The 25715-nt window shown below is 35.8% G+C and overlaps 5 protein-coding genes across 5 annotated transcripts in view; 4 read left to right on the forward strand and 1 right to left on the reverse strand.

The window, feature by feature from the left end:
* The window catches only part of LOC104820321 (E3 ubiquitin-protein ligase UPL6), a 9262-nt gene extending 5470 nt beyond the window's left edge, over positions 1 to 3792 (forward strand). The window contains exons 12-26 of the mRNA XM_010550714.2: positions 20 to 157; positions 390 to 473; positions 648 to 734; positions 952 to 1092; positions 1223 to 1348; positions 1665 to 1763; positions 2039 to 2106; positions 2188 to 2254; positions 2412 to 2582; positions 2687 to 2776; positions 2848 to 2928; positions 3036 to 3109; positions 3216 to 3287; positions 3421 to 3510; positions 3596 to 3792. Of these exons, the coding sequence (XP_010549016.1) occupies positions 20 to 157; positions 390 to 473; positions 648 to 734; positions 952 to 1092; positions 1223 to 1348; positions 1665 to 1763; positions 2039 to 2106; positions 2188 to 2254; positions 2412 to 2582; positions 2687 to 2776; positions 2848 to 2928; positions 3036 to 3109; positions 3216 to 3287; positions 3421 to 3510; positions 3596 to 3662 (1455 nt within the window). The 3' untranslated portion in view covers positions 3663 to 3792. The remainder of the gene's footprint in view (positions 1 to 19; positions 158 to 389; positions 474 to 647; positions 735 to 951; positions 1093 to 1222; positions 1349 to 1664; positions 1764 to 2038; positions 2107 to 2187; positions 2255 to 2411; positions 2583 to 2686; positions 2777 to 2847; positions 2929 to 3035; positions 3110 to 3215; positions 3288 to 3420; positions 3511 to 3595) is intronic.
* A 427-nt stretch (positions 3793 to 4219) lies between these two features.
* LOC104820322 (dihydrolipoyl dehydrogenase 1, mitochondrial) lies at positions 4220 to 7024 on the reverse strand. The gene is made up of 3 exons (XM_010550715.1): positions 6662 to 7024; positions 4607 to 5882; positions 4220 to 4494 (listed from the first exon to the last, which is right to left on the reverse strand). The coding sequence occupies exons 1-2, from the start codon at positions 6932 to 6934 to the stop codon at positions 4632 to 4634; spliced, it is 1524 nt and encodes a 507-aa protein (XP_010549017.1). The 5' UTR covers positions 6935 to 7024; the 3' UTR covers positions 4220 to 4494; positions 4607 to 4631.
* An 11141-nt stretch (positions 7025 to 18165) lies between these two features.
* LOC104820323 lies at positions 18166 to 19608 on the forward strand. Its single transcript, XM_010550716.2, has 4 exons — positions 18166 to 18325; positions 18423 to 18467; positions 18824 to 18921; positions 19219 to 19608. Exons 1-4 carry the CDS (start codon positions 18272 to 18274, stop codon positions 19295 to 19297), a joined length of 276 nt encoding a protein of 91 aa, XP_010549018.1. The 5' UTR covers positions 18166 to 18271; the 3' UTR covers positions 19298 to 19608.
* Positions 19609 to 21210: 1602 nt separating this feature from the next.
* Positions 21211 to 21855, forward strand: LOC104820325 (GPI transamidase component GAA1-like). The gene is made up of 2 exons (XM_010550718.1): positions 21211 to 21640; positions 21750 to 21855. Exons 1-2 carry the CDS (start codon positions 21235 to 21237, stop codon positions 21830 to 21832), a joined length of 489 nt encoding a protein of 162 aa, XP_010549020.1. The 5' UTR covers positions 21211 to 21234; the 3' UTR covers positions 21833 to 21855.
* Positions 21856 to 21958: 103 nt separating this feature from the next.
* On the forward strand, positions 21959 to 23153 carry LOC109116951 (GPI transamidase component gaa1-like). The gene is made up of 2 exons (XM_019203299.1): positions 21959 to 22686; positions 23048 to 23153. Exons 1-2 carry the CDS (start codon positions 21977 to 21979, stop codon positions 23151 to 23153), a joined length of 816 nt encoding a protein of 271 aa, XP_019058844.1. The 5' UTR covers positions 21959 to 21976.
* Positions 23154 to 25715: the final 2562 nt, after the last annotated feature.

Raw genomic sequence — 25715 nt, forward strand, 5'->3', positions numbered from 1 at the left:
CTTTCCCTTTTTTTGCCAGGCTCTATGGCAGCTGTTGTGGGTGAACCCCCTAACACCCAGCACTGGAAAATCTATATCTAATGAAACGTCTAAGGAGAACCCTGTTGAATTGATTCAGAATAGGGTTGGGATTGTTGTCTCTGAGCTACTCTCACAGGTATATACTGCCAAGAAGCTCATACTTACTAACTTATTATTGCGTTTTTTTTTCACGTTCTCTAAATCAACATGGTTTCGTTTCTTGTAGATTTTTGCCTCTCTTACATACTTATAGCTTTATTTTAATCAAATCAATGATGTGTTGAGCGGTTTATTTGCTTCATAGCTAGTAAAATCTTGTGAAAGACAATCTTCGTGCATTTGATTTCTCTGTTGAATGAAACTTGTAGTTGCAAGACTGGAACAATAGGCGACAGTTCACTTCCTCGGCCGACTTCCAAGCTGATGCTGTCAACGACTACTTCATTTCGCAGGTAACTACCACTTTGCAGTTTCCAGGCCCCATGATCTATAACCTAGACCAATCAGATCCTTAATGCTACTGATACTCCAGTGCTACTGAAGCTTTGAATTTGCTAACGTATCATGTAGACCAATATTGATCGCCGGCTTTCCCAACTGTTGTTGAATTGCTTTTCTTCCTCCAGGCTGTAATACACAGTACAAGAGCCAACTACATACTAAAGCAAGCTCCTTTCCTGATACCATTTACAAGCCGAGTCAAAATATTCACAGTGAGTGTCTGTTGTAATCTGTACACTGTTGGCTGATAAACATTTTTATGATTATGGATAATCTTTTTGTCGGTAATGAATGTGATGGACTCGATAGAGTTATATAAATGTATTTTTTAAAATGAGAAACCCGTGCTAATGAAAGAAAATTATGTATATTCTTGTTTACTGATTTGGTTGCTCTCGAATTGGTTTTTCCATTGGACATTGTTTCTAGACGCAATTAGCAGCGGCAAGGCAAAGTCAGGGATCTCACGGCATTTTTTCTCGAAATCGGTTTAGAATACGAAGAGATCATATTTTGGAAGATGCTTACAATCAAATGAGTGCATTGTCAGAGGATGATCTTCGAGGATCGGTAACTTCTACTTCTTGCATGTTTCGGAATGATATATTGAATATAATGGAACAGCTAAAGAACGTTTCCTTGTTTCTGTGGTCAGATTTCTTTTAATGATAGTTTCCAACTTAATAAATATTGACTGTAGATTCGTGTAACATTTGTCAATGAACTCGGAGTTGAGGAGGCTGGTATCGATGGTGGTGGGATTTTCAAAGACTTCATGGAAAACATTGCCCGAGCTGCCTTCGATGTGCAATATGGTTTGTTTAAGGTTGTAAAAATATGTCTTGCCTTTTTATTTTCTACTTTATGTTTCCTTTATAAATTTTATCTTTGTGGGTGTAATTTCACAGAAAGAGAGTTTCGGTGTCATAAATTGTTTAAGCCTATTCTAAGATCTTTATGCCTTACTGTAGCTATTGATATTGCTTGTTATGGTTTAGGAAGAAACAATTTTTGAAGGAAAGAATACTATGTATCGAGATATTGTCCCATAGCCTCTTAATATACACGACTCATAATTATGTGAATCTATAACTTTTCTTTTCTTTTTTCTTCTTTTAAATTTTTTTACTTGCTGCTTACAGGAGACTTCGGATCACATGCTTTATCCTAATCCTGGATCGGGAATGATACATGAACAGCATCTCCAGTTCTTCCATTTTCTGGGCAGTCTTCTTGCAAAAGTATGAGTTTTGATTGACAGCATAGATGAGAAATCATATTAGCTAGTTATCTTCTTTTCTTCTTGAAGCTTATTTGGCTCAGATGTTTAGTACAGCAGATAAGTCACTATCCTTCGTAGCACTCAGAAAATTTATTATTTTAGCGCATATCAGTTCCTTTCTTGTGCCTTCATGTTAATACGTGTTATAGGGGGCTTTTTTTTTGTAAAACCTTATTGCCATGTAATTGGTTTTACATCTATATGACGAGACTTCTATTGCCAATGTTGTTGCAGGCTATGTTTGAAGGGATTCTGGTGGATATACCGTTTGCAACATTTTTCCTCAGCAAATTAAAACAAAAGTACTGGAATCATCTTAAACTCTAGATGTTCTCGTGAAAATGTCTTAAGCTAACAAGTGTTTTCTACTTTTTGTTGGTTAGGTATAACTATTTGAACGATTTGCCTTCTCTGGACCCTGAGTTGTATCGCCACCTTATTTTTCTCAAGGTGATTTTTATTCTGTTGTAACTTTGGATCTTCCTACTCTTGGTGGAACCCTTAGAAACGTTTTGCATCATGTGCTAAAATGTTGTCTTTGTTTTCCCTGGCTCAAACTTTGACTATTGTTTTTGGTATTCACAATGCATAACGGTTTGATCTGCAGCATTATAAGGGGGATATCTCAGAGTTGGAGCTTTACTTTGTTATTGTGAATAATGAGTATGGAGAGAAGACTGAGGAAGAGCTACTTCCTGGTGGAAAAGACTTGAGAGTCACGAATGAGAACGTAATAACATTCATCCACCTCGTATCCAATCATCGGTTGAATTTCCAGGTACTTGAAAATCAATTATCTCTCTTATGATCATGGAATAGATCAAGTCACATCTGTAAACAGTATCTCAGGATAGGTCTTATCTTTTCTTTGTGTGTGTGCAGATACGGCAACAAAGTTCTCATTTCTTGAGGGGGTTTCAGCAACTTATTCAGAAAGAATGGATTGACATGTTCAACGAACATGAGCTTCAGGTGAAAATGCGTAGTTTATGGGAAAGAACTCTGCTGATGATCGTGTAATTGTGGGTATTTTGGGTGGGCAGGTTCTGATATCAGGTTCACTTGATAGTTTGGATATCGAAGACTTGAGAAACAACGCCAACTATGCCGGAGGCTATCATTCTGTGAGTGACTGTGACCGACTCATCTTCCTTCAAACCGAAACCCCATACGTGAGTCTATTAGCTCAGGGGGGTTGTTAATATGATTATTGATATTGCGTTATTGACAGGGACACTACGTGGTTGACATGTTCTGGGAAGTCTTGAAAAGCTTCTCAACAGAAAATCAAAAGAAATTTTTGAAGTAAAAAGACATACATCATCTTCCTTCCCCTTTGTTAGATTAGTTGATTGAAATAGAGAGAGGTGACTCATTTGTAATCAATCTTTTTTCTTATAAATTTTCAAAGGTTTGTGACGGGTTGTTCCAGAGGACCGCTGCTGGGATTCAAATACTTGGAGCCCCTCTTCTGCATTCAGAGGTACGTTACCCTACCCTGTTTTACCTCCCCCAAAACCCTGTATATACATATATGTATATATATTTATATTATAAATAGGCATCATCATCATCATCATCATCTAATTATATGTATTGAGTGTATTTATTTCAAGGGCTGGGGGGAGTGCAACTGATGAAGCTGTGGACAGACTACCGACATCAGCCACTTGTATGAACCTTCTTAAGCTTCCCCCCTACAGAAGGTCTGCCAATCTTTTTTAAATCATCCTCATCATCCTCATCATCTCATGCTATTAATTATTAAATAATGTTTGTTCATGTGTGCAGCAAAGAACAACTGGAGACCAAAGTGCTCTATGCCATAAATGCTGAAGCTGGCTTTGATCTTAGCTGATCCGATCTTCCAAACCAATCTTTTGGGTCGGGAATGCGGTTATTACAACTCTTTTTTCTTTGTTAAAAGTTTCTGTAAGATGAATGAATGCATATGCATGTCCTCTGAAATCGCAGAAAAATGTTGAATATTATATATATATATATATGCATATTACTTGTAATATCACATTTAAGATTAATGTAACAATAAGGTTATTTTTCCATAATGTGGCCAGGTTATATTTACGAACGTTCTCCTTGGTATCTAAAATTGCTTATGAATGGACGGATGAATGATGATATGTTAAAATTGCCGCCTTTTATTGCTGACGATCTCTAATCAGTGAAGCAAAGAAAGGGCTTATGCTATATTTTTACGTGCCTGGAATGGTTTTATCCTACTCTCAGACATGAGAGGAACCTCGGAATGAGCCATTTATCTTTACCGTTATCCCCACGTGTATATATAAGAGATTAGAGCTAATATATGAAGGGTTCATTCAGAAAACCGAATGTAGAAAAAAAAATTAACTGAAGGGGGCGGGGGCACATTTGGTGACCAAAAAACAAACTGTATATGAAACCTCAACATACACTAATATAATTATTATCGTTGTGATCGGCCATAGAACCCCCAAAAGGGTTTGCACAGACATTAACAATTAAAGAGAAGGAAATTGAGTATTATCTGCTTTCAGCTCATTCTTTGAGTTCGACAGGCAAAGAAGAATCCAAAATAAAAGGGTAAAAGGGAAACAACCAAACCAGGGTTCAAAACACAACAGGACCTGATTCTTGATGATGAGGCAGCTTTCCTTAGAAGGAGGTCGAGGTCTCCTTTGTGGTTCATTCTAGTATGGGCATCACAAACGAATTAAAAAAGAAAAAAAGAAAAAGATTTATATAAATTCCAACCCAATTCTCACAAGGATAGTACCGAACCAGAGAGTGTGGGTAACGTACCTCCTTTGCTCTTTTTTTAAATAGATTAGATGTGAATAGGCTTGTCATAAGTGGCCATGGCAGCCTCTTTGAGGGCTTCACTCATGGTAGGATGGGCATGACAGACACGGGCAATGTCTTCGCTGGATGCATCGTAGTTGATCGCTAAAACCGCCTCATGGATCAGCTCTCCTGCGTTTGGTGACATTATGTGAACCCCCAAGATCTTGTCTGTTTCCTTGTCTGCCAGAATCTTCACCAGTCCCTCCGCATTATCAATTGCCTTTGCTCTGCTGTTTGCCATAAACGGAAATTTCCCTACCCTGTAGCTAACCCCTTCCTTCTTCAACTGCTCCTCTGTTTTCCCTACCGAGGCAACTTCAGGATGCGTGTATACGACGCCTGGGACCTTGTCATAGTCCACATGTCCATGTTTACCTGCTATGAACTCAACGCACGCCACCCCGTCCTCTTCCGCCTTGTGGGCCAGCATTGGTCCCGGAATCACATCCCCTATTGCGTACACTCCCGGTACACTTGTTGCGAATCGCTCGTTCACCAGAATCCTTCCAGCCTTGTCCGTTTCCAATCCGATTTTCTCCAGACCAAGCCCAGACGTGAACGGAGTTCTGCCGGCCGAGACTAGGACCACATCAGCTTCCAGAGTGGTCTGGTCCCCTCCATCTGCAGGTTCTACGGTGAGCTTCACACCTTCTCCGGAGGAATCTACCGCTATCACCTTTGTCTTGAGCATGAATTTCATCTTTTGCTTCTCAAGAGAACGTTGGAACTGCTTGCGGATCTCCCCATCCATTGATGGGACGATATCTGGGGCAAACTCGACAACTGTGACCTCTGATCCCAGTCGGCCCCAAACAGAACCCATCTCGAGCCCGATGTAGCCCGCACCGATGACGATCAGCTTCTTAGGGACCTCTGTGAGAGACAGGGCTCCGGTTGATGAGACGATTTTCTTTTCATCAATGGTGATACCAGGCAAAGATTTGACATCGGAGCCAGTAGCGATTATGACATGTTTGCCTTTCACAACGGTGTTTCCTCCATCAGGTGTGTCCACGGAGACTTCAGAGGGGGAGAGAAACTTACCATACCCCTTGACGTAGTTCACCTTGTTCTTCTTGAACAGACCCTCAATACCACGAGTGAGGTTCTTCACAGCTGTGTCCTTCTGGGCCAACATAGCAGGCAGATCTACCTCAACGGAAGAAACCTTAATACCATGGCTCGCGAATGCATGCTTTGCTTCATGGTACATGTGTGAAGAATGAAGAAGAGCCTAATTCATCAAAACAGAAACCGAGATGCTAAGAGCCTAATTCATCTAAAGATCAGCTTCAGATGAAGGGAACAGTGTTAAAGAACAGAATTTCCCATACAAGGAAGGAATAGTACAATGAGAACATCATAGGAAAAAGCACAAATGACCAAAGACATATATGTATGTATTGATTCAAGGAGACAAGAAAGAGAAATTGCATAAAATGTAAGCCAGAGCAAAATGAATCCAAACTCTAATTGGCAGCACAGTTTCACGACCAATTTCTGTTTTCCCTTGAACTTTAACAATCGAAACGACTAAGAAGGCAACGACCAACGAATGCAACTCAAGAGCCAAATTCAAAGAGAGTACAAAATTGTTAATCCCAGGACCAAAGTTTCAACGTTTCTATCTTTCATTTCCTAGCGTGTTTGCAGAATCAAGCAAATCTAGAATGCAGGAACAAGAGAATGCAAAACCAAGCAAGTGATGGACTGACTACACCAACTCCGCTCCCGGAAGAAAAACGAAAAACATCAGATATGCCAAATTTCCAGATTTTCTCCATCACGTTTTCTATAGAAAGGAGACGGCAATCGCCACAAAACAGTACCTCAAATCGCGAAGTCAACCATAAACATCCTGTTAATTCTCCACAGAGATGCAAATCAATCAGACGGGCGACAAACAACAAAAAATAACAGAAAATCCAAGATAAAAAAAATCAGGTGAGGAAATCAATCCAGGAATCGTGCAAGAAGAATCAATCCAAATCCGAAAAGAAGGTTCTGATTCACCTTGGAGGGAATACATCCGACGTTGAGGCAGGTCCCACCGAGAGTGCCGCGCTTCTCGATGCAGGTGGTCTTGAGACCAAGTTGCGCAGCCTTGATGGCGGCAACGTAACCACCGGGACCTCCGCCGATGACGACGACGTCGTTTTCGTCGGATCCGGAGGAGGCGAAGCCGCGAGAGAGGGAGAAAGAGAACCTGAGGGCGTCAGCGTTGGAGTTGGAGAAGTTTCTGGTGAGCAGGTAAGCCTTCCTCCTAGCCAAGCTCGCGATCGCCATTGGTGTTGTTGTTCGAGAGAGAGAGAAATGGGCTTTTGAGAAGTCGAGCGAGCAGAGAGAGCAAAGACGGAGGAGAGGCCCCTGCCTACTTTTAATTCATTAGTTACTGTTTTCATAATACGGAATAATAAAATATAGGGTCGGCGTTTTTTTCCATTCGAACCATTCATATTATTTTTAGAAAATCAAATTTTTTAAAATCGAATTGAATCTTAAAAAATTCTGAAAACCGAAATCGAATCAGGGCGTTTTAACCAGTAATCCGGAAGTTTGGAGATATCTGGCTTAACAAATACTCGAATAAAGAGTACCCGAATATTAACGATGATGAGATCGAATATTAATAAGGCTAAGTTTTCGATTCAGATTATAATGGAGTTCAATTATTTTACAAGGGATACCCGGGATATCCGGTATATTTGTTAAAAATCTAAAATATACTTTATATTTATAATATTTTTGTCTAAATTATTCTTCTTATTTATTAAAATATTTTTATTTTAGTTCAATTTTTTTTATGTTCTAAACCTTTCTATACAAAAATTTCACCATTCCAAATCTCATTCTATACAACCGAATCAACCATTCATGTCTCTTAAAATTTTACTCATCTCTCTTCATCATAAACTTTTCTCTTTATACTTTGATCTCTCTCATTTGTATTTTCTATATCTATCATTTTATAGTTCAAAATTTTATAAGTCGTATGGATCCGGGTACCTACGAGTACAAGATCGAGAATCTCATTAAAACCGAGCTACAAGTACCCGGATTTTATGAAGTCAAGAGTGAGATAATATTTTTGTAAAATCCGTGGTAATGAAGACGAGACAGAGTTTTCTAAAAATTGGAGGTACCCGACTCCGTACCCACCCCTAAATCAAATCAATTGAATATAATATAAAAATCGATTGATATCTATTTTTGTAGAATCGAAAAAATCGACAAACCGATTCCCAAATCCCAATCCCTAATAAGATAAGTAAAAAGATATCGCGAGTGAGAAGACAACGGTCCGTTAATTGTGAAAGAAAGGGGACAAAAGAAGAGATAAGGGAAACGGTGAGCCAAGAAGGGAGGAGGGTTATAACATAAGGTGGAGAGAAGGTCGATCCATCCACGAACAATCATCTCTTTTGCAGTCCACACAAATGAACCCCCTGTGTGTGTGTGTGTATAGGAAATGCTATATATATATATATTCTATTGAGCTTATGTAATCTTTTAGTCAAATGTGGTATCTGAACCCCAAGAAAGCATAAACCCGAACTCCACAGTTCTCAAAATCCTCTCAACTCAAAAGCCCCTAAACATCAAGAGCATAAGCTCTAACTCCCCCATGCAGATTCCGAGGAAGAAGAACCAACTTCCATTGAAATGATGAAGCTGCTGCCTGGCATTTGCAACCCGACAATAATAAACGTTTGGGCCGTTTTTATCAAATGGGTTTCTGTTTTGATATCACGCATACGAATATCCAGCCCAATAATAATAATAATAATTAATAACGTTTGGGCCGTTTTTATTAAATAGATTAAATGGGTTTTAACCCATGGGCTTCTGTTTGCCATTTTAACAATAGTTTGTACCGACCCTTGGATTTTGTTGACGGGCCTGAGTCCGAATTTGGCTCTCCATTGCCGAATATTGCTTTATAAATCGGCCCATTTCTCAAATTTATGGGCCTCATTGGAATTCTCCTATTTTATTATTTATTTTCTTGCACATATATATTAACGTTTATTTTTACTTGAATTTTAGAAAACCCGGATTTACAGAAACTAGCTAGAATAAACTAAAAGATAGAAAAAAAAAGACGCAATCCTAAGAAGGTAACATAACGATAACATACTCGGCGAGGAGGGATTTATCCGTTTATGTTTTTTTTTTAATAATCCGTAAACTCGTTGTATATTTGGCCTAACTATATTTTCTAAAGAATAAAAAAAATAGTTGAATATCATTTCCTACACTTAAATTTGAATCCGTAATAAGAATATAATGTGCATATTCCAGATCATCCAAACTTGAGTTTTATCCGTTTATACTTAGAATCCCTTACAAATATTTTTGGTCAACACAAATTATTTACCCAAATTTAATATTATAGAATTGTCTATTTTTATATGTATTTTTAATAATTTATTAAAAAAATAATGATTTTATTTGTCACACATGAACTATTTTTAGATAAAATTTGTGGATTATACCTAATAACCATTTTGGTTAATAATTGAAGAGTCGAACCAGTTCGAATTGACTTAAAAAAAATCGAATGGTTAGAATTTTCTAAATTTGAAAACGAACCGAATCAAATTCGAGATATAAATTGAATGGTTATAATTTTTTATAATTGAAATAGTCGAATCCAAATATAATTGAACTTGAAATGAATATTTTTAATACTCATGCCTTAAATAAATAAAGTATTTGTATTAGATTCTATATATTAAAAGATATGGGAAGAATTTTAATGAAATTTATTCGAAAAGTTTCAGTTTGCGTTCTAATTTAAAAAATAATCAAATATATTATAACTTAAAAATAAATAAATAACAAGGATCAATATTATTAAAAGGAAAAGTTATATCTATGACAAAAAAAAAACATAAAAAGGTCCTATATGGATATAGCAAAATTTCTCTTTTATTTTTATAATTTTTTTTATTCAAAGATACTCTATCAAATATTTGTATGACAATGAATTCAATATTGTTGAAAGTCTGAAAAATAATGTGATATACTGTAGACAATTTTTAATATTTAGAGAATTTATCATGATGAGATGAACAAAGAATCTAATTAATTATTATTAGATGAAAGGTTTTATTTTTAAAAATACATGGTTAAATAAATATTTAGATCAAACAAAATAAACGAGGTGTGTTTGGCAAAATAATATCTAGAGTTGTCAAATAGGTTGGGCAACCCATTCCAATAATAAATGGTTTTATATTTGGGCTTCTTTCAATTATTGGTTTACATGGGTTTTATCCAATTATGAGTAGGGGTGTAAAATGGGTTCTGGTCCGCGGGTTGGCTCGCGAGTCAGTCCATATTCTTCCGAGTTGAGTTGAGAATAATTGAGTCCAGAAAAAAATGGGTCAAACGAGCCGGCCCATCACGAGCCGGGCTACATGTCCACCAATTTTTTTTTCTTTTTCAGTTTTTTTTTATATATTTTAAAATATTTTATATACAAATTATATTTTTATTACATATTTAATTTATTTTATTTAAAATTTTAAATATTTTAATTATATTTCAAATATTTTAACTATTTTTTAAATATTAAAATTATTTTAAAATATTTTTTATTATTTAAATTTTATTTTTAAAATTATATAATTGGTCCGCGGACCGGCTCATTTGGCTCGCGGGCTAAGGCGATCTGGGTTGGGTTGATATATTTTTGGCTCGTTAAAAAACGGAATGGGCTGAGTTGGGCTAAAATTTTCTCGGGTCGGAACAAGCCGGGCCGGGCTGGGCCGAGTCGGCCCGTTTTACACCCCTAATTATGAGTTTACCATTTAACCCATTTAAAATATATTTTAATTTTTTTTCACTTAATGTCTGTACACGTTTTTCTCTGACCCTTAAAAAAAATCTAGAACACGATTAAGGATTAACTTAAAAAATGGGCATTTTTTTATGGCAGTAATTTCAAACATACCCCACCAAAAAGCACGCTGGTTTTTTCTTTCATACACTACCCGTGGCTAAAGACGTAAATAACCCTTACTACAAACATACGAAATTACCATTCCTTCCCAAATTAAAAAACGTGGAAAAAATGTAAGATTTAAATAAAACAAATTAATAAAGTATTATTTATGTCTCTTTCTTCCTTACACAATCGATTCTGCCATTTAAACTTTGCCATCAAGTTCGAAACTGAGCCATCTAGTTCTAATTTTCTACTCATTTGAAGCGAAAATCGTCTAGGTATGTATATTAAGAGTTTTTCCTATTTATTTTTGTTCATTATTATGCGATATTTACTATTTTAGGGTTTTAAATTGAAAAATTCAGTGTTTAAAATTTTCAGTGCATTTTTTATTAACAAATTATGTTTGGAAACTATCAATGCAGTTTCAACCTAATTTTTACAGTAGTTAAAGATTTTGAGAGGTTTTTTTTAGCGATTGTCGCAATAGAAAATGAAACGTTGGTTTTTCTTGAATAGTTGTACTGTAGTAAAATTAGTCAAAATAAAGTTACAAAGTTCTGAAATGTTGAGTGACATAAATGTGTTATTTTTTTTATAGGATTATGAAAGTTGTAGAAGATTGTTACACATCTATTTATGTTCGCTATAATGAGATTTGGCGAAAAGAAAATGATAATAGCTTATTTGAATAGAAATATGGTGATGATAAAAGAAAGACAATTTATGTGGATAATAGAGCTAGCAACATCACATATGAGGAGCTAATTGAAGTTGTAAGGGGATAGATTCAAATCGAATTAGGAAGGACAAAGTTGAGTTTCACACCTATGGTTGTTGATGGAGACTGACTGAAATATACATTAGATGATTTGGGAGTTAAATCGGTCATGTTTAGCAAAAGTAATGGGCGTCGAGGATGATTGTATGTAGAACGTGGCAATAATGATGTTGAACGAAGAAATAAATGGGATGCATGTAATTTCTCATACGTGTATTGATGATGTTGAGATTGGAGTTGAGGAGGATGGCAACGAAGGAAGAGAGATGAATGAACAATCAGAGGGACTTAACGGAGGAGAAGGAGAACAAAATAATGTGAAGCTAGTGGGTGATGCGATTGTGGTTAAGCATGAAATTTTGCATACAGATTTGCATGCAGATATACGATACGAGAATGTCGTGGTGTTTGCGACTAATGATGTTGTAGCTGAAGTTATGACTGAATTAGATAATACAGGTACACTAGAGTTAGATAATGATGTTATGATTGAGTTATATGGTAATCTTCTGAAATCAAGTTTAAGAAAAGGAAATAATCATGAAAATTTTTCATCCGAAGGCAGAATGAGTTTTACAGTGGGTAAAGAGTTTGTGAATAAGGCTGGCCTTAAGATGAATGTAAAGAAAGTTTCGTATGATGCGCGTTTTCGATACTATGTGCATACGTCGGATCGACTCAAGTGGAAAGCAAGATGTGCATTCTTAACAAAAGTTGTATGTGGAGACTAAGACTAGTTAAAAAAAAGAAATATGATTGTTTAGAGGGAGCAAGCATGTTCAGCTTCATACTTGTACACCTTTGTTTCAAGAGGAAGGAATTGAAAGTAAAACAGAGAGTGGAACTGAACAGATGATTATTGATTACTTGAAAAGGCATTTTGCGGGTCAAGTCAATCTTCCAAAAGCTAAAAAGTTAATGTCTTTGGTTGGAAATCTTACAAATGCAAAGTGTCATATTTAAAGGCATGTCTTTGGTTGGAAATCTTACAAAATCTAAAAAGTTAATGTCTTTAGTTGGAAATCTTACAAATGAGTTATATGATAGTGTCTGCAAGACACTCTTATCTTCTCCCTCATTATTTTCTCAGTTACTTTCTCAAGAATATCTGCGATCATAGTCTCTGTATCACTATCAATTACCTTTTCATGATCATCATTTGGTCTCTCATAATCCTGCTCAGTTGGCTCCATAAAACGCTCATCATTTGGCTTCACACAAGTTTCATCCCATATTTCCTAACCCTTGTTTCATCCCATATTTTTTGTTTGGGATGTAGCATCTTCTATACATCTACGAACAAGTTTGATGAACATTTCCTTCCACTAACACGTCGTTATACCATCTGCCCTGACACAATTTTGGAATACACTCGGAAGGGTAACATCTGTAATTTAAAATATATAATATTAATAATGTATTTCTCTGCTACTATTTGTAACTGTATTGTATTTATATCACTTACCGTTAGTGGAATAATGAAACATAGCAAATTCCATTGGTTTACTGGTGTACTATGTCCATTCACGTAATTATGGACAAAAGCGAGAACGTTCTCGAAGCTAAATCTCCCTCATGGTAATTTTTCACACATCTAGATATAATCGATAATCTTCAACAAAAAAAGATTCACATACTCTGAATGATGATGTCCTATCATATAACTCAACAACACAAAATACACCATCTTCATCCTGTTGTATGCTTCATTTTCAGGTAATTCTATGAAGCGTTTCCTAACGTCTGTCTTTAAAACTTTTTCAAATTGCCTCTCACCAAAATATTTCATGTAGAAGTTCGGGCCACCAATCTTCTCTCAGTTCTTAGGCATTTTAGGATAATCTAGGTCTGATATAAGAATATGTTCCAATAGAGAGTAGCGAATAGGAACCCCATTAATCAACAACCATAATTCATTGTCTTTTTTTTTTTTATTTTGACTGCTCTACTGATGAGTGCCACCATGAAACTCATCTTCAATGTCTGATTCTTCTTCATATAGAATAAATGTCTCAAAGGGGACTGACGGGTGAAAAAATGCAATCTCTCGAAGAGTCATATGAGTTTTCAGAAAATCCACCGCATCTATGTGAAAACACTTGAAGGATACTTTTAGTGAGATTTTGTTCATGTCATCGAACTCATAATAAAATTTTGGTTTTGGTTCATCACCAACCTGTTACAAAACAAAACGATTCAATTTAGTTGTATATACCAGAATAGAATGGTGAATTAGAGTTTTTTTATCCTTATGCAACAAATTCGCTTAGACTATTTTACAATACGTATCGACTATTTTACACATCATTCTCAACTACATCACGACTTTTCTGTAACAAAACCCTAAAAACCTAAAACATACTTCCAGATTTCTACACAACATTTGAAAAATCCAACATTTCTTGTAATCCTATCAATCTCTTTTCCAACACCAATTTGTATCCCATTTTCAACTATATTACGATAACTCTGTCACAAAACCCTAAAAATCTAAAATTTATATCTAGATTTCTGCAGATCTAAAAACAAATCCAATATTTCTTACCGTTTTTTCAGAAGTTGGAACTCTTTTCCTCACCCTCCTCGCAGATTGAACAGACGAAGAAACTTCCTCCGTCGGCGATTTATCTCTCTCCATTTCCTCCTTTTCTGGTGGTTTAGGTGTTTAATGGTTTAGGAATTCAAATTTTTCAATAATTTCCGGTCAATTTCAGTCAATTTTGGTGGGTTAGGGTTTATTTTTCGTTTATTCTCCACTGAAGATTTAGAGATTTATGTCGTTCACTAGATTTTTACTTAAATAAAAGGAAAATTCCCAAAAAAATCATCTAATTATGAGATAACTATCACATTCATCACGAACTTTTAAAATTTCCAAATTCATACAGGATTTGAAATTTTTTTCTAAAAAATCATTCGAAATTTAAATTTTAACAAAATCCTCATCGGAACAGAATTAATTTTGTCACGTAGGCAGAAAGCGCCTACATGGCGCCTACGTGGCATGTATGTGTTCGCCACGTAGGATACACGTGGCATTAATAATAAAAAATTAAAACAAAATTGGAAAAAATGTAAAAAAAATTATAAAAAATGTGAAAAAATTACAAAAAAATGTAAAAATTGTAAAAAATATAAAATTGCAAAATATTTTCAAAAAATGTAAAAACTATAAAGATTGTAAAAAACTGTAAAAAAAATTGCAAAAAATTATAAAAATTGTAAAAATTGTAAAAAAAATGTAAAATTGTAAAACAATATAAAATTGTAAAAAAATGTAAAACATTTTCAAAAAAATGTAAAAAATTGTAAAACAAATTGTAAAAAATTATAAATTATAAATTTGTTTTTAAAAAAAGGGAAATTTCCAAAAAAAAAATCATCCAATTACGAGATAACTATCAAATTCATCATGAACTTTACAATTTTATACTTTTTACATTTTTTTAAATTTTTTGAAAATGTTTTGAAATTTTACATTTTTTACAATTTTTATAATTTTTTGCAATTTTTTTACAATTTTTATAATTTTTACATTTTTTTATACTTTTTGAAAATGTTTTTACAATTTAACATTTTTTACAATTTTTTCATTTTTTTTTGTAAATTTTTTCACATTTTTTATAATTTTTTTACATTTTTTCCAACTTTTTTTAATTTTTTATTATTAACGCCACGTGTATACTACGTGGCGAACACATACATGCCACGTAGGCGCCATGTAGGCGCTTTCTGCCTACGTGGCAAAATTAATTCTATTTCGATGAGAATTTTGTTAAGATTTAAATTTCGAATGATTTTTTAGAAAAAAAATTCAAATGCATTATGAATTTGAAAATTTTAAAAGTTCGTGATGAATGTGATAGTTATCTCATAATTGGATGATTTTTTTGGGAATTTCCCTAAATAAAAATGAAAGATGATAAAAAGTACAAATAAAGGAGGAGGAGACATTTGATACGTGTGATTCCTTTACACACTTCTTCTCATTAAGGGTGAGAACTTCTTTTCCTTTTTAATTAAGGGTAAAATAGACTTGTGTTAAATCCTTATATTTTTTGGGGTATGCCTAAAATTACTGCAACAAGAAATGCTCATTTTTTAAGTTTTCTCCTACAACCTCCATTGTGTCTCTGAAGCCACTTTTTCTTCGTCTTCGTCTTCCTCAGCCAAGCGACTCTACAGTTCCGAATATGTGTATGATTGAGGTCTCTCTCCTTCTCTCTTTCATCTTCGTCTTCCTCTGATTTCTCCCTCTGAAGCCATTTTTATCTGATTTATCCCTTTTATCGATTTGTTGAAACATTCAGAGCGAAAATTTATGGGTTTTTTTTCATGCGGTTTGATTGAATTGTTTGTTTGGATTTCGATCTAGTTTTATGTCTGTTTCATTGTTACTGAGGTTTCTATCTTTTGCCTCTCATGTTTGGTTAGTTTTGATATGTTGACATTTTATTGTTTTATGGTTCTCAACATTCTTAGATTTTGTTTATTGGGATTTGATTCTTATACATTCTTTTTTTTTTCTATATATAGTTGTAAATTACAAATACTTCAATTCGAATCTGTAGATTCAATTCGAATCCCAATCCAATAGTAGAATTTGATTCTTATACTATTGAAATAGGAAAATAAATATGTGATTGAAGGAAATATTGATTTTAAGATACGATTAGAAATAATAATGGACACAATATGGTATCAGAGCAGCGTTGCGATCTGGATTATATGTTTATCTTAAAAAAAAAATTCTAACCTCTTCTTTCTTTTGCGTTTTGGATATTCATATATCCAAACCGTTCAAAGGGTATTAAAAAGACCAGATTCAAACGATGTGCTATGACAAAAAGAAGTTAGCTAAAAACTCTAAGACCAAGCAAGATGCTATGACAAAAAGAGTTAAAGTTAGAACTTCAAAATCAAGCGAAGTGATTTGAAAAAGTTTAATACTCTCTAAATGAATGAAATTTGGTGTCTATGGATCGTTCTAATAACAGTAAAGTTTTTCATCATTTTGTTTTATCTTCAAGATTGATTTTTGAATTATTTCAAAATCAATCCTGAGAGAGAATATTGAAATAGAAATAAAATATGGAGATTTGATATGATTGATAATAATTAAATGTATAATATCAATTAATAATAAAATATATATTGTGTCAGTTATGTTTTGCCTTATTTGTTTCTCTCATATCTTTATTTCCTTGTTTCTTTCAATAACTTTTTCTATAAATATATGAATTATTTTCATTATAATGTAATAACAAGAAGAAAAGATGTAGTAATAAAAGTGTTTTTTGTTTTATTTTTCTCTTCTTTTCTCTTTTTTTAATAAAATAGTCAAAGGTAGAACTTTAAAGTCAAAGAATTGATTTGAAAATGGATAATACTCTTTAAAAGAACTAAATTTGGTGTTTATAAATTTTTTTAAAGACAACGAAAATGTCTATGGATTTTTTTTGTATCGCATTATCTCTTCAAAATTGACTTTTTTATTCTTCCAAAGTTAATCTTGAGGGAAATGTTGAAATAGAAAAATAAATATGTGATTGAAAGAAATATTAATTTTAAGATATGATTAGAAATAATAATGGATATAACATTATATCAAATATTGCGTATCAATCTTATTTATTTTTATTTTCTTTTTATTTCATCTGATAGTTTTCCTATAAATATGTGAGTCATTTTCATTGTAATACAATAAGAAGAAGAGATGTATAAATAAAAATAATTCCGTTTCTTTTTATATTTTTCTTATTTATTTTCCACATTTATTTTTTCTATATATACATTCTATTGTTTTATTGTTTGTGTTTGATTTACTAAAATTGTAATTAGATTATGTATGTCATATCACTTTATTAGAATTTTTAAGAGGTATTATAAAAATACTATCTCTATGCTATTTTGATTTTAAGACATATTCTTCTCCACCTGTGATCTTGTGACCACTGTGACTAGAAATTATTATCTTGTCATACATGTTGGTTGTGATATCCCGAGCTACGATGATAGTTAAGAGTATTCGCCGATGTGATGACATTTTCAAGGAGCGCCTCCCCGAGTACCATTAAGACCAAAGAGATACAAGAATGAATCGAACACATCCGAATGAGAGAGATTCGAGGGCTATATAGGAACTGAAGTATATAGTCTGAGATATCATAAAAGGATTAGTTGGGCTACTCATACCAACAAGGTGTATCTACCTTTTCGGTTGACTATCCCAAGAGAACTCCAAAGTTAAGCGTGCTGACTCTGGAGAAATTTCTTACGACATTTCATAGCGGTTACAGATCGTTATATTGGTCACATTGGTCATAACGTTAGATCTCACTAATTCATTATGTTCATCACTTACACATCTCATAATCATTTGATAAAAACATTATAAATTTACCGTTATGATTATTATGATCAATATATGATCAAATTGTAATTTTGGTCATATTGGTCATAAAGTTAAAGTTGGAAAAAAAGTATGAGATGAAGTCAAAACATGAAAATAAGAATAAGTAAGAATATTTTTTTTATATAATGTCAATTTTTAATCAAAATATATAACTTCAAAAAGAATATATTTAATTTTATCATATATTATGTATTAGGTTAGATTTTTTTTTTTTGATAACCAAGATAGTTCTCGAACCTTCGGTCCGACTACATCACATTAGACCCGAATAAAAGGGTTTATCATAAAAGTTTTGGACTAAAATGGAACTGTAAGGAAACTTGAAGGGCTAAATGAAAAATAACATAATGAAGAAGAGTGTTTGAGTTCTCCTTCTTCTAGGGTTAGGGTTTTATTCATCTGAGTACGATCCACATCCGGTGCTGGAGAAGATACGAGGAATTCGGGTTTTGAGTCGGAGACTCTCGTGTGGAAATGCCGTCTATCCAAACTGCCCTTCCTCCCGAGCTTGCTAACAATGTTATCAGGGTCAGTGTCGGTTCCATTTTCTTACAATTGTCCGATTGAACTCGTGTCATTTGTCAGGTTGATATCTTCATGCTATTTTTTTTGGGCATTGTTGCAGTTGTATCGAGAATGCCTTCGAAGAGCCAAATACATCGGGCACAAGGTGCTTGCTTGCCCTTTCTTCTGTTGTTTCTCATGAGGTTGATGTGTTTTCATCCTCTGTTTTGCCTAGAATTTCTACTTTCTACCATTCCTAAGGTCCCCTTTACCCTCTGAAGCTTTTATCTCTTCCTCTGCATATTATTCATCTGACTAAAGGCTGATTTTCTTAAATCTTCTTCGGGATATGAATGCATAAACGAGAACCGTCTATGTTGTTTGTTGTAGGTTCTATCATTCAAAACAGTTTGAGATTGATCCCCACCCCACCCCACCCCCCTGGGGGGAAAGATTTGTGATTTACTCTTGTTATTCCGGAGATATTGGCAATTGATCTGGCATTTTTCGCTTATCCTGCAGCAACACAACACCGAGCTTGTGGTTGATATGGTGAGACAGCAGTTTAAGCGACATATGCATGAGAAAGATCCTGAGAAGATTCAAAAGTTAAAGGATGAGTGAGTTTTTCTTCCCTGTTTTTTATAACCATTTGATGGACTAGATTCTTTAAACTGTTGGGCAAGTTAGTGAGGTTAATTCCAAACTGTCTAGTGAATGGTAAATTGAAGTTTATGTTTGTTGTATTAGGTATTCAATGGGCTGTTTTTTTACATATTTGAATTGCATAGCATGAACTATGGTTTTGGTTTTGGATGGAAGAGACTTGCTGCTGGTCCTTCATCAGAAATCAGAATAAATGTTTTGTGATTGTGACAATGGGGATGACACGAGATGTTTTATGTTGGTTTTGATAGTGCGGCGCGGGGACTCATCAATCACATATTATACGAGTCAGAGAAGTTGTCGGGACGAAAATTCAGCAACAGCTCCTGATCTGTTCATCTGGTCTCGTGGTTCAGTTAAGACCGTGGAACTATTTGGCTTAATAAGGGGGGGAAAACGCAATGCTTCACCTAGGTACGGCTTCTCTGTGTTGTCCTTCTCCTTCTCCCATTCAAAAATGATGCTGTCGTATGCGGGGCTTTTTCTATTGATGTGGAACAAGAAAGCTGAATGGATGAATCGTTTTGTGAATCGTATGTGAGGGAGGAGCTAGGACAAAATGCTGAATGTGTGTTTTCTAGTTAAAAACAGTAATTAAGACATGAAAGCTGAATAAGAGGAATCAGAGAAATTCTCAACCATATGCTGGGATTCCCCTTGTACCGAACATCTTACCGATCCTACTCTCACAAAGTCTTGGAATGACCTGAATCAAATAAACAGTGACGATGTTGTTGGCTGCAAGAGTCCTCTGCATTAGGCTCAGAAAGCTAGTTTTACACGACAGCAGAATCAGCAATGTCGTCCACCTGTTCTGATTCCGAACTGTTCATTTGGTCGAGCCATCTCTAACTCGTAACCCTTAACTTTTCGGACGGAAAAGACCTCCATGCAGCAATCAGAGGAAGCATTTCTTGTAGATAAATGGCCCATGCTTGCTTAACACTTCATTTCTAAATCCATATAGCGATGTAAGTACAGCTTTCACTCTCCTACCAGTAGATTACTATCTTTGACCTGTGTTGACCAAAGCGGTAACTAACGCATAATCGAGTTGACGGTTGAGCCGACATGTTATCAAAACTAAGATGATCCTTCCTCCCACAAACGGAACTGAAAAGCAACGGCTATGTGCTCGTCAAAGTGGGCAAACATAAAAGGAACAGGAAACAGATGAGGTAAACACAAATCAGTAATAAACTTGTAACAGGGGGCAAAAGGGAAGACCAAGAAATCAAATGTCAGGGACTTGGTTATTTCACGAACTATCTGTGCGACACTCGTACAATTTCGCTTGTAGTGAGTAAGCCTTTGGGTCGAGATTTTAAGAGAATCGCGCTTTATCAATGAAAGTGTTCATACAAAAGATCAGATTACAAAGGACGTGTTTTGGAAATTTTGGCCAATTTCGGATGGTTCAAAACGTAACTCTCGTACTATGTTTATACATGAACAAACTTTACAAACCGATTTAACGGATGACCGAGATTTAGCCGGATGGATGGTCTCGATTGCGCCATGTGTCCTTTCAGAATCTTCCCCAAGGTCGATGACGCTAGGTCGCCCAGATGCTCTAGAAGTTTCTCGGACTCTTTTGTCCGATCTTCTGGTCTCCCGAAGATTCCAGAGTTTTCTCGCGTCTCTCCGGTTCCCAACTTGTCCGGAATTCTCTAAAATGGTCCGGATGCTCTCGTACACGGCTCCCATGCCTTAACTCGATCTTTCTTGAACCATCTCGTCTGGGTCGGCTAGTCGAGTCCCGAAATAGTCCAAGAACGCATTTTCTCGTTCAATTACAGCCCGAAATCTGGGCCGTAACACACATCCCACATCATAATCACACGGGAAAAAAAGAAAAAGGTATGACCAAAGGAACATCGGCAAAACAAGGAGAAGATACGTACGGATATTGAACTAGAGCAGAATAAGACGAAGAGTGAGCCTGAGAAAGCATCCGTATTGAAGAGGGTCGGGCGGCTCCAATTTTTTCACGTAACGCGGTGCCCTTCTGGGCTCATTCTCATCCTCTACATTGTCCTGAAAAGCCCAATTGTAAAACATTCATAATTGTTTTTTTTTTAAATCAGATCTCGGTCCAACTTAAACGCATAAAATCAGCTAATCCGACGCCGTTTTGGTTCGGATCTCTCCTCGAAATCGATCGGCTCAATACTCCCCCTCCGAACAGGGACCTCGACCTGATCGGGATCGGTGGATAATGGCGGCGAATAAGGAGACAGGTTAAATCTCCTGATGGATCGCCCGAGATGAAGCCGAGGCCGATCGTACGGCTAGGAATGTTTCTCATCTCTGACAGCCCTGTTTTCAGTGTGATTTGCTCTGCTGCTGGCATTTTGGCGCTGTTTCTGTTGCCGGTGTTGGCGAAGAACACTTACATATCCGAGAATGCTCTAATGCCAGGTTCTGCACGTTCATTGCTCTCTAATCGGGATGTTTTAGATGGGAGTGAATTGGTGATGAACGTAAAGGATCTGAGGTTGAAGCGTGTTGAAGCCCACAGGCTCATTGGAGAATATATGTCGAACTTGGGTGCGCAAGTTTATCATCACATGTTTTACCCTGAAATGAATGGATTTCACCCGCTGATGAACTCGAGTTCTTCTTCTCATGGCCTCAATGTTGCTGGGATCATAAGAGCCCCGCGCGGTGACGGTAAAGAATGTATTGTTTTGGTTGCTCCGTATGATCATACAATTGATGGGAATGATGATGAAGTTTTGTCATTGGGCATTGCGTATACTGTGTTTTCCTTGCTCTGTAGGGTCACCTGGCTTGCCAAAGACATCATATGGCTTGTTGCTGATTCTCGTTATGGGGACTACAGATCTGTTGATGCGTGGTTGAGTGAATACTACGCACCTTCGTTTAATACATCTGCAACTTCGTCCGGGCCGGAACAATGGTTGTTGCTCTCGTTTTGAAGGTTAATGGTAGAGGTGAAGTGTCTGAGGATACGATAAGTATATACGCCGAAGGAGCTAACGGCCGATGCCGAATCTTGACCTCATCAATGTTGTCAATTACTTAGCTGTTCACAGACAGGGTTTCAGTGTAAAGGTGGAGAAAGTTGCATCTTTACTTTCCGCTGGTTGGCTCAAGATTGTTGGGGAAACATTTGAAGCTGTGGGAAAGATGGCTAAGACTTTAAATCCTGACTGGAACTTTGGTATATCTGCAGCAGACTATGTTGAAGGCAGTGCTACACTTGCGAGTTCATTGTACTACCAAGCACTTGGTGTCCCGACTGGTCCACATGGTGCTTTCCGTGACTATCAAGTTGATGCAGTTACTTTGAAATTCATGTCTAGATTTCCTCCTAAAACCAATCTGAGGAAGCAGCAGGAGTTATTTCTACGAGGTGCCCGATTAATTGAAGGGACCATAAGATCAGTGAACAACCTGCTCGAGAAGTTTCATCAATCGTTTTTCTTATATCTATTAACTTCCTCGAGTAAGTTTGTCTCCGTAGGAGTGTACATGATCGCATTTGCTCTCCTCATAGCCCCGCTTCCTTCTCTATATATGGATGCTTCTAGTACATTTCCAAAAGCCACGGACAAATATGTGCTCAAGTCTTGGATATGGCTTGATGCAGCCAAACGGGTATTTGCCATACACGTGTGGGGTGCTGTTATCGCGCTGCTCCCATATTTGATACCGGGTCACCACATGGCAGCATGGGTTATCTCTTCTTCTTCTTGAAAGTTTTCCAAATCAGACACGATGCAAAACAGATTCAGAAAAAAGAACTCTAGAACTTCTTGTTCTTTTCTTTTCTGATTGATCTTTTCAGTATGTCGCAGAGAGATATTTAACAAGATATGTACACAAAGAGAAAAGGGAAGAATTGAAGGAGAAAAGAAAATGTGCATATTCAAGATGATATGCTTAACGTTGGTGATTGAGAGCTGATTGTGCGTGTTTCCTTTTTGTGCGTTGTAGGATTTCGTGACTGGGAATTGCAGAATTCTTGAACTGAGTTGCAATGGGCCTGATCGAACTTGGGCTCAGTTTCTTGGACTTGGGCTTGCTGGGCTTCATCACCAACACTGTCATCACTTCTTCGTCTTTAGCCCTTTTGGTAATTCCAGGTTGCTCTCCATTCACCAAGTGGACCATGTTGAAATCAGTGACTATCTCAGCAACTTTTATAGGACTTTTATAGGACTGTGTTGTTGGAAGTTTTCAATAACTGTCCATATTAGAAAACTTCTATGTTAATGATTAGTGGTCCAATACTTACTCAATGTTAACTACATGATTAACTGTCAAATATCAGTTTTTTCTGATGGAGAAAAAACTATTAAAAGGGCATAAATCTGGGTCCCTAGGCTAAAGTGATGCATATTAGAAAACTTCAGAATTTTATTTCCGCATTCATGATCTTGTATGTTAAAGTGATGCATATTGAAGATCATGATTTAAATGAGTTTAAAGAATATTAAACTTACATTTGGTATCAGAGCTTTTGTTATCCTCTGTCTTGAAAATTTGTTGTTCATGAATTTTTTGCTATTTTATTTAGTTAATTTTCATGAAATCTGACATGATTATTGGAATAATTTTTCTGTATTAACTCTAGTTACAGAAATTTCGAATTATTCCATGCTTTTGTAATTTTGATATAGAAACTGATGGGTTGTGATATTGTGTTGAATCTATGAAAATAGATATTATGAACATAACTCATTAAAATAAGAAATAGAGTACCTTGTTGTTTGTAATCTGTGTTAGACCAGAAAATTGTAGCAATTTTTTGTTTTTTCTTCATCTCTGCGATTCGGATCTATGCGATTTGTTGGGTCGGTGGCTCTATTCTCGGATTTGCTCTCCGTGACAACATTTATGTAGACGAATCTGGTGATGGTCGTCGGTCATGAACCTTCACCACCGAAGTTGTCGTTGTCATCGGAGAGATAAAGATTTTTTTTTTTAAAAAAAATGTAGAGAAAGAGTCGTCGCCATAAAGAACAGAAAGTGAAGCACGCAAAGAAGAAGGTGGGCCGTGATGAGTCCATTTATGTTTATATATCTACATATATTATTAGTTCTCATTTAAAAATAAATGAGGGAAAAGGCATGGAGGAACAAGGTTTGAACCCAAGACCTTGCATTTTAGATGGGATTTCACAACCACTAGACTACGCCTATTTCTCAACAATAATCTGTATTTACAGAGATACATATCTAGTGGTCCATATAATTTATTTAAATTAGAGAATAGCCAAAGCATCTCTAATTAGAATTAAATTATACATAAATTTTGTTATTAGATCACATTTAGTTACAGATATTGATTGTAATTAATCACATTGATATAATAAAATTTATCCCACATGAAGTTTTATTATATTTATGTAATTAATTAGGGTGGAAAGTCGATTATGTTTCTTAATTTGCCCACAAGGATTGAGAAACGAATATAATCCGATGGTTTCATCATTAAGCTAAATAAATCTATTTGAATTAGAAACTTAGCCCACTGGCAGTTTTTATGTCATATGATTCATATTGTTGATGTTTTTACATTGGTAAAACGTCACATAAAGTTGCCTTAATTTTATTAACATAAGCATATATATTGATCTGTTTTGTGCAGTTTTTCAACCTGTGAATGTCTCTGACATGAAATGCGATATTCCCGAGCTCAAAGGGGATAACTATAAGGTGTGGAAGGAAAGAATCCTGCTTCATTTGGGGTGGATGGACATTGACTATGCTATTCAGAAAGATGAACCGCCTCCGATTACTAAGGAGAGTGAGTCTGAGGAGATTGAACTTTATGAAAGGTGTGAGCGATCTAATCGCCTCAGCGTTATGTTTCATAAAGACAAACATCTCATCTGGCATTCGGGGTTCGATCGAGCAGTATGACAATGTCCGTATGCTGCTGAAGGCTATTGATGAACAATTTGAGTCTTCAGATAAGGCGTTGGCGAGCACCCTGATTATGAAGTTTTCCACTTTGAGGCTCACCAGTACCAAAGGAGTGCGTGATCACATCATGCAAATGAGGGATTTAGCGGCCCAACTCAAAACACTTGAGATTACCATGTCTGACTCTTTCCTTGTGCATTACATTTTGAACTCTTTGTCGCATCAATACGGACCCTTCAAGATCTCTTACAACACACATAAGGATAAATGGTCGATCAACGAACTGTTGAACATGTGTGTTCAAGAGGAAGGGAGGTTGCTTATGGAAGGGGGGGGGGGGGGGCATTTGGCAACTCAAGAAAAAGTGAAATACCAAGCTAAAAAGAAAGGGATGGAAAAGTTGACTTCTCAAGGAAACATCAAGAAGGAATCCAAGTGTTTCTTCTGTAAGAAGAAGGGAAAGAGTGGTTTATTAAGAAAGGTAACTCACTTACACTCGTTTGTTATGAATCTAATATGATCGATGTTGGTCACAACACATGGTGGATTGATTCTGGTTCTACAATCCATGTTACGAATTCTCTACAGGGTTTGCGAAACCTAAGGAAACTAGTGGGAAGTGAGCAATGCATCTATTCGGGAAACAAGATGCGCTCACATGTGGAGGCTGTTGGAACATGTTATCTAGTTTTAAGTAATGGTTATGTATTTATGTTGGAAAATACCTTTTATGTTCCTGGTTTTTCTAGGAATTTAATTTCCGTTTCAAGACTTGTACCTTTTGGTTATTCCTTCAACTTTTCAGACTATGGTTTCGATCTTATCTATAAATCTGATATTGTTGGGAATG

The sequence above is a fragment of the Tarenaya hassleriana genome, unplaced genomic scaffold (assembly GCF_000463585.1).
Source record: "Tarenaya hassleriana unplaced genomic scaffold, ASM46358v1 Cleome30, whole genome shotgun sequence".
NCBI classification, from domain to species: Eukaryota; Viridiplantae; Streptophyta; class Magnoliopsida; order Brassicales; family Cleomaceae; genus Tarenaya; species Tarenaya hassleriana.